The sequence below is a fragment of the Procambarus clarkii genome, unplaced genomic scaffold (genome assembly GCF_040958095.1).
Source record: "Procambarus clarkii isolate CNS0578487 unplaced genomic scaffold, FALCON_Pclarkii_2.0 HiC_scaffold_392, whole genome shotgun sequence".
Taxonomy (NCBI): domain Eukaryota; kingdom Metazoa; phylum Arthropoda; class Malacostraca; order Decapoda; family Cambaridae; genus Procambarus; species Procambarus clarkii.
The window spans coordinates 13,309-23,102 of record NW_027189425.1 but is presented as its reverse complement, the minus strand read 5'-3'; the positions used below and the strand labels follow the sequence as shown (position 1 = coordinate 23,102).

The 9,794-nt window shown below is 48.6% G+C and overlaps 1 protein-coding gene across 1 annotated transcript; it reads left to right on the top strand.

The window, feature by feature from the left end:
- The first annotated feature begins 1,256 nt into the window (after positions 1-1,256).
- Positions 1,257-8,026, top strand: LOC138361452 (merozoite surface protein 9-like). The gene is made up of 2 exons (XM_069320783.1): positions 1,257-1,334; positions 7,715-8,026. The coding sequence occupies exons 1-2, from the start codon at positions 1,257-1,259 to the stop codon at positions 8,024-8,026; spliced, it is 390 nt and encodes a 129-aa protein (XP_069176884.1).
- Positions 8,027-9,794: the final 1,768 nt, after the last annotated feature.

Here is a 9,794-nt window from a genome sequence, read left to right as displayed (position 1 = left end):
GTTGGATCCTACGCTGACCTGAAGCAACTGATGGTCATGGAGAAGTTCTTGGAGATGATGCATCCCGAAACAAAGTTCAAGATCCAAGAAGCAGGGATAAAGGACTTGAAAGATGCCGCAGATAGGGCGGATATGATTACTGAAGCATACAAGAGCTTGAGGGAGAACAGAGTGAGAAGTGAGGCGAGATGCAGCAATTGCAGTCCAGTGGAGTCTGGGGAGGAAGAAATTATGAAAGACCCAGAGGAGTCTGGGGTGAGAAGAATTTTGATAAATGGGCAGATAAACGTGAGTACTCTAAAACTCAGAAGAGTAGGTCGCACACTTCGTCTGAAAGTGAGGATAAGGGAGCTAAACGAGAAACTAATCGTGATCCAGGAAATCAAGAGTCCAGTAAAGCCCCACAGAGTGCAGGTAATATGGCTGGCTCGAGTAACTCTCATGTGAGTGGACAAAGTCAGAGCCGCTTTGGTACATATAGAAGAGACTTTTCCCAGGTGAGGTGTTCCAATTGTAACGGATTGGGTCACGTGATGCGAGACTGTCGGCAGGGCAAGAGAGTTGTGACCCTGGCCATGTGTGACCCCCGAGGTAAATATACTAATGTGTTCCAAGACAAACCACAGAAGGTGAACTTAGTGAACGAGAGGTATAGGCCGTTCATGAGTAAAGGTTGGATCAGTATAGGAGGCCAGCCTGAGGTAGAAGTTGGTATCTTAAGGGATACCGGAGCTAATCAGAGCTTGATTACGAGAAGCCTGATTGGGAACGATCGACGGTTAGCTGGCAGGAGTAAGATGAAAGTATACGGGTTATTGTCTGAGAGTGACATGCCTGTATGTACTGTCCAGCTAAGGTCGGAATATGTGTCGGCAGAGGTGATGTTGGGAGTATGCCCCAACATACCTGTTCCAGGAGTCCAAGTGATCCTGGGGAATGACTTGTGTGGGACAAAGGTGTTACCAGGAATCATAGCGGAGACTGTGCCAGAGGAGTGCCCAGAAGGCCACGGCACGGGTGGGACACCTGAGAGTGTGAACCTGACTGACATCCGAGGAGATGAGTCAGGAGACCGCCAAGCCATTGAGTACCCTGTCTCGGTAGTGAGGAAGGCAGAGGTGGCCGACAAGGAAGACGCTGGAGAAGATGAGACAGTGTCGATTAAACCGGTGGAAGATATCGATGTAGATATAGCATGGCTGTTTGATGAAGGTCCAGCCCAGGAAAATGAAGTCTCGGTGAGGTCAAAAGTGAAGATGGCCCAGCCGAAGAAGAATCATGTGAAGAGAGCGGACCTGAGTAGAGTCAAGCCCGCTAAAATTAAGAGTCGGAAGGTGAATGGAACTGTGCTGAGCAGAAATGAAGAATGATGTGGACAGACTGAGGACGGAAGTGGAGCGCCAAGTGGTCCACGAGCACAGAGGCACATGGATAGTGGTAGAGAGGTCAAAGCATCAATAACATTGCTATTGCCTCTCCTCAACACACACACACACACACACACACACACACACACACACACACACACACACACACACACACACACACACACATGTTTTCAGGGCATGTTTCGATGTTTCTGGGCTATTTGAAGCTGCCTATAACTCGTCACCAACCATTACCACCAACACCCAACAACCATTACCACAAACACCCAACAACCATTACCACAAACACCCAACAACCAGAGACATCAACAAGCAACCACTACCAACAACCACAAATACCACCAACAACAACCATCAGCCACTACTACCAACAACTAATACCTGCACAAACAACCTCCATCAATCACAACCATCAACAACAACCAAACAACCACAATCAACAACAATCACAACCACCAACAACCACAACCACGAAGAAACACAATTAACAACAATCACTGCCACCAACAACCACAATTACCAACAACAACCAACAACCACAACTACCAACAACAACCTCTACCACCAACAATCACAACCACCATCAATCACTACAACTAATATCCACCAACAACCACTACCACCAGCAAACACTACCACTAACAACCAGTACCACCAACAACCAGTACCACCAAAAATCACTACCACCAACAACCCCTACCATCAACCAACACCCACCACCAACAACCACCACCAACAACCACCAACAACAACCACCACCGCCAACAACCACTACCATGAACCAACAACCACCATCAATCAGTACCACTAACAACCACTACCACTAACAACCAATGAATGGACAAACAACAACTACTACCACAAACATCCAACAGCCACAGACATCAATCAACAAACAATAACAACAATCACAAATACCACCAACAACACCAACCATCAAACACTACTCTCAACAACAACCAAACAACCACAGCCACCAACAACCACAACCATCAACAACCACAACCATCAACAACCACAACCATCAACAACCACAACTATCAACAACCACAACCACCAACAATCACAATTGCCAACAACCACTAACACCAGCAACCACTAACACCAACAACCATCACAAACAACCTTCACCAATCCCTACACCAACAATCACTACCACCAACAACCACTTCCACCAACAACAACGACCACTACCACCAACAACAACCACTACCACCAACAATCATCAACAACAACGACCACTACCAACAACGACCACTACCACCAACAACAACCACTACCACCAACAATCATCAACAACAATGACCACTACCACCAACAACAACCACTACCACCAACAACAACCACTACCACCAACAACTACTACCACCAACAACTACTACCACCAACAATCATCAACAACAACGACCACTACCAAAAACGACCACTACCACCAACAACCACTACCACCAACGACCACTACCACCAACGACCACTACAACCAACGACCACTAACACCAACAACAACGACTACCAGCAACGACCACTACCACCACCAACAACCACTACCACCACCAACAACCACTACCACCAACGATCACTACCACCAACAACCACTACCACCAACGACCACTACCACCAACGACCACTACCACCAACGACCACTACCACCAACGATCACTACCACCAACGACCACTACCACCAACGACCACTACCACCAACAATCACTACCACCAAAAACCACCACTACCAGCAACGACCACTACCACCAACAACCACTACCACCAACAATCAACAACAACAACCACTATCACCAACGACCACTACCACCAACAACCACTACCAACAACGATCGCTACCACCAACGACCACTACCACCAACGACCACTACCACCACAAACAACAACTACCACCAACGACCACTACCACCAACGACCACGACCACCAACGACCACTACCACCAACGACCACTACCACCACCAACAATCACTACCATCAACCAACAACCACCAACAATCATTACCACTAACAACCACTACCACTAACAACCAAAGCCTGGACAAACAACAACCACTACCACTAACAACCAAAGCCTGGACAAACAACAACTACTACCACGAACATCCAACAGCCACAGACATCAATCAACAAACAATAACAACAATCACAAATACAACCAACAACACCAATCATCAAACACTACTCTCAACAACAACCAAACATCCATCAACAACCACAACCACAAACAATCACAATTGCCAACAACCACTAACACCAACAACCATCACCAACAACCTTCACTAATCCCTACACCAACAATCACTACCACCAACAATCACTACCACCAACAATCACTACCACCAACAACCACTACCACGAACAATGATCAACAACAACGACTACCAACAACAACCACAACCACCAACAATTACTACCACAAACAATCATCAACAACAACGACCACTACCACCAACGACCACTACCACCAACAACAACCACTACCACCAACAATCATCAACAACAACGACCACAACCACCAACAACATCCACTACCACCAACAATCATCAACAACAACGACCACTACCAACAACGACCACTACCACCAACAACAACCACTACCACCAACAACTACTACCGCCAACAATCATCAACAACAACGACCACTACCACCAACGACAACTACCACCAACGACTACTACCACCACCAACAACCACTACCACCAACAATCATCAACAACAACGACCACTACCAACAACGACCACTACCACCAACAACAACCACTACCACCAACAATCATCAACAACAACGACCACTACCAAAAACGACCACTACCACCAACAACCACTACCACCAACGACCACTACCACCAACGACCACTACCACCAACAACAACGACTACCAGCAATGACCACTACCACCAACGACCACTACCACCAATGACCACCACCACCAATGACCACTACCACAAACGATCACTACCACCAACAACCACTACCACCAACAACCACTACCACCAATGACCACTACCACAAACGATCACTACCACCAACAACCACTACCACCAACGACCACTACCACGAACGACCACTACCACCAACGACCACTACCCCCAACGATCACTACCACCAACGACCACTACCACCAACGACCACTACCACCAACGACCACTACCCCCAACGATCACTACCACCAACGACCACTACCACCAACGACCACTACCACCAACGACCACTACCACCAACGACCACTACCCCCAACGATCACTACCACCAACGACCACTACCATCAACGACCAATACCACCAACGATCTCTACCACCAACGATCACTACCACCAACGACCACTACCACCAACGACCACTACAACCAACGATCACTACCACCAACAACAACCACTACCACCAACAACTACTACCACCAACAATCATCAACAACAACAACCACTATCACCAACGACCACTACCACCAACGACCACTACCACCAACGACCACTTCCACCAACGACCACTACCACTAACGACCACTACCACCAACGATCACTACCACCAACACCACTACCTCCAACGACCACTACCACCAACAACCACTACCACCAACGACCACTACCACCACAAACAACGACTACCACCAACGACCACGACCACCAACGATCACTACCACCAACGACTACTACCACCACCAACAACCACTACCAAGAACGACCACTACCACCACCAACAACCACTACCACCAACGACCACTACCACCAACGACCACTTCCACCGTCACCACCAACAACCACTACAAGCAACGACCACTACCACCACCAACAACCACTACCACCAACAACCACTACCACCAACAACCACTACCACCAACGATCACTACAACCAACGACCACTACCACCAACGACCACTACCACCAACGACCACTACCACCAACAACCACTACCACTTACGACCACTACCACCAACGATCAATACCACCAACAACCACTACCACCAACGACCACGACCACCAACGACCACTACCACCAACGACCACGACCACCAACGACCACTACCACCACTAACGATCACTACCACCACCAACGATCACTACCACCACCAACAACCACTACAAGCAACGACCACTACCACCACCACTAACAACCACTACCTCCAACAACCACTACCACCAACGACCACTACCACCAACAACCACTACCACCAACAACCACTACCACCACCAACAACCACTACCAGCAACGATCACTACCACCACCAACAACCACTACCAGCAACGACTACTACCACCAACAACAACCACTACCACCAACGACCACAACCACCAACGACCACTACCACCAACGACCACTACCACCAACGACCACTACCACCTACAACCACTACCACCAACAACAACCACCAACGACCACTACCACCACAAACAACCACTACCACCACCAACAACCACTCTCCACTACCACTACCAGACATTGTTATCCATTAAGCACAAAGATAATATGAATCTCATCCGAGAAATGCAACATAAAGGAAACGAAGCACACAATCTAGGGCTGTCAATCACTACTGTTAACACCACGATCAATACTAGGCTCACTGTTAATACTAACCAACGACAGCACCACTGATGACACCAGTTAATACTACCACCCTTATTAAACACCACAGTCAATACTAGCAACATTAGATTGTTGTCATTGCAGTGAAACACACACACACACACACACACACACACACACACACACACACACACACACACACACACATACACACACACACACACACTCACACACACACATACACACACACACACACATACACACACACACACACACACACACACACACACACACACACACACACACACACACACACACACACACACACACAAACACTCCCCCCCCACACACACAGCCACACCTAAATCACCACACACAATCATAGTAACGTTACTAATGGTGGTCCAGGATCTTAACACCTTGTGTTCCCAATGATCACAAAGACTCCCTACATCCTGTGGTACCTACAACCCCTGCTACTTTTGTACCCTCTGGATACCCCAGCTCTACAGTATGCTTCCTAAGCCATCTACGCGCGCTCTCTACTACCCCGGGCTCTCTAGTTACTGTGTCTTATCACAGGACGTATCCACATCACGTACAAATCCTAGGAATATTCTACCTTAGTAGATTTCTTCTAAGCTTACTATATATCCCTCATCCTGTCTTCTAATGTTACAAGTACACAGTCGGAGACTGTTTTCAATATTCTAGCCATCTGAAGATGCCTCATCTAAAGATGCCTCAACTACTCAAAACTGTTTTGTGCATTATTGTCTTCGGAATCATTAGCTTCTTCGCCATACGATAAGACAACATCAATTATGGGAGGGTGTTAAAATAGTAAATTTTGAGACACGAACAAACACGGGCAGAAGCCTCCCCACTGACGTATCTTTTAATGGAGCGGATTCGAGGCGTTTCAAGGCATGAAACGCCGCTGCCATCTGCTCCAGGCTGGGTGGATGAAGCCAACAGCTTCTTGGCGTAATTTAGCCTTCGTAGAGACACAACTACAATGAATATGAGGCAATACATTGACCAGCTAAAAGCCCATTTGGTAATTATGGGTGTGAGACCCGACCCACAAAAAACAGGCTTTGTAAGCCTCGGGGTTCATATCATAATGATTTTGATATCTATGGTAACACTTCTTTAATACTACAACAAAAAGGCTCGTGAGAGAAACAGTTGCCTCTTGAAGACTCCAAAAATAGCAGCAAGTCGGGCTAGAATTTCTCGCACTCCAATGGCAGATGAGAAAAATGGGACACCATAAAATAAAAATGACTTGATTGATCGTGGAGGAAGTGAGATTCCTGCCACAAAACAGATTAGGCCAACCGAAAACCTCAATGTCCGCGGCGTGCAAGCCGCCAACCCCCTCCAACCGTCAAAGGACATCAACCCCCTCCAACCGTCAAGAAACGCCAAACAAGATAAAAATTCTGTGGCTGTTAAGGCCAATAATTCACCTGGCAATGGTTAGGTGACAGTAGAAAACAAACGCCGTAATACCGGTGATGCCCTAAAACCCAAAACGGGATCGACAACACCAACGGAAGAAGGATCAGAGCCCATAAGCTCCGGTAACACTCCCGGAGGAGAACACAAAGCCGAAAACGGTAACCCCGTCAAGACAAACTCGGCCCATGGACGAAGTGAAGATGATAGGAAAATTTCTCGGTTATTATTTATCCCGCCCGACTTCCGGTCGGTTATAATAGGCCCGAAAGGTAAAACCCGTTCGGATATATAAAAGACATTTTAGGTCAAGATAATAATACCGACAAAAGAATAGTGCCTCAGAGACACAATTGTTGAAGGATATAAGACAAATGTTGAAAAGGCCATTAGTAAAATTAATTTAATTATTGAGGACCATAAAAAGCTGTTGGCCCAACGGGAGGAGGAAAAGGCCAAACGGGAGGAGGAAAAGGCCAAACGGGAGGAGGAAAAGGCCAAACGGGAGGAGGAAAAGGCCAAACGGGAGGAGAGAAAGGACCAAACGGGAGGAGGAAAAGGCCAAACGGGAGGAGAGAAAGGCCAAACGGGAGGAGGCAGCCTAAAGCCAGAGAGGAAATGGCAGCGAAGGGCATTTAAAAGACCATAGAAGTCGGAGGAAAATACAGGAAAGTGATCCTTGGGCCCAAGGGTGATACAATAAACAAACTCACCGAAAAACACCAAGTCCACATCAACGTTCCTGCACGAGGGGAATAAGGCCCAATTGAAGTTACTTGGACTTGAGGAAAATGTACTGTCAGCAATTAATGATATTGAAGAACTCGTGGCGTAACATCAGAAAAAGACCATTTAAAAGACCATAGAAGTCGGAGAGGAACACAGGAAAGTGATCCTTGGCCCCAAGGGTGATACAATAAACAAACTCACCGAAAAACACCACGTAAAAATCACCGTTCCTGGACGAGGGGAATAAGGCCCAATCGAAGTTATGGGACTTGAAGAAAATGTATTGACAGCAATTAATGATATTGAAAAACTCGTTGCGGAACGCCAGAAAAAATTAAAACAATACAAAACAAAATGTAAACAGGAATAAAAACCGACCCATCGTGAAGGGTGACGGTCTCGCTTTATGCAGGCCAAAGTTCAATCCCCGAGCGTCCTAAGAGCGCTGGGGAGCACCATTCCTTCCCCCCGTCCCTTGAGGTTACCTTGAGGTGTTTCCGGGGCTTAGCGTCCCCGCGGCCCGGTCGTCGACCAGGCCTCCATCCCTAATCCTGATCGTGATCCCCTCCAAGTACTATAATAGGGACAATATAAGTGCAATGTGTGACTGACGGCTTGGCGCTTTTCCCTGACAAGTCCCCTCCCTGTGATCGTGGGTCTGCGGGTTCACCACCACCCATCGTCTGCGGGTCTGCGGGTTCACCACCACCCATCGTCTGCGGGTTCACCACCACCCATCGTCTGCGGGTCTGCGGGTTCGCCACCACCCATCGTCTGCGGGTCTGCGGGTTCACCACCACCCATCGTCTGCGGGTTCACCACCACCCATCGTCTGCGGGTTCACCACCACCCATCGTCTGCGGGTTCACCACCACCCATCGTCTGCGGGTTCACCACCACCCATCGTCTGCGGGTTCACCACCACCCATCGTCTGCGGGTTCACCACCACCCATCGTCTGCGGGTCTGCGGGTTCACCACCACCCATCGTCTGCGGGTCTGCGGGTTCACCACCACCCATCGTCTGCGGGTCTGCGGTTCAGACTACCACTACCACTATTGGTGGTAGTGGTTGTTGGTGGTAGTGGTTGTTGGTGGTAGTGGTCGTTGGTGGTAGTGGTCGTTGGTGGTGGTAGTGGTCGTTGGTCGTAGTGGTTGTTGGTGGTGGTAGTGGTCGTTGGTGGTAGTGGTCGTTGGTGGTAGTGGTTGTTGGTGGTAGTGGTCGTTGGTGATAGTGGTTGTTGGTGGTGGTAGTGGTCGTTGGTGGTAGTGGTCGTTGGTGGTAGTGGTCGTTGGTGGTAGTGGTTGTTGGTGGTAGTGGTCGTTGGTGGTAGTGGTCGTTGGTGGTAGTGGTTGTTGGTGGTAGCGGTCGTTGGTGGTAGTGGTCGTTGGTGGTAGTGGTCGTTGGTGGTAGTGGTCGTTGGTGGTGGTAGTGGTCGTTGGTGGTAGTGGTCGTTGGTGGTGGTAGTGGTCGTTGGTGGTGGTAGTGGTCGTTGGTGGTAGTGGTCGTTGGTGGTAGTGGTCGTTGGTGGTGGTAGTGGTCCTTGGTGGTAGTGGTCTTTGGTGGTAGTGGTCGTTGGTGGTAGTGGTCGTTGGTGGTAGTGGTCGTTGGTGGTAGTGGTCGTTGGTGGTAGTGGTTGTTGGTGGTGGTAGTGGTCATTGGTGGCAGTGGTCGTTGGTGGTAGTGGT

Excerpts from the sequence above, each read along its gene's own strand:
- LOC138361452 (XM_069320783.1), top strand. The coding sequence starts at position 1,257 with ATGGCCCAGCCGAAGAAGAATCATGTGAAGAGAGCGGACCTGAGTAGA. Across the intron at positions 1,335-7,714 it reads CTAAAATTAAGAGTCGGAAG|TGCCTCAGAGACACAATTGT; the intron begins GTGAATGGAACT and ends ACAAAAGAATAG.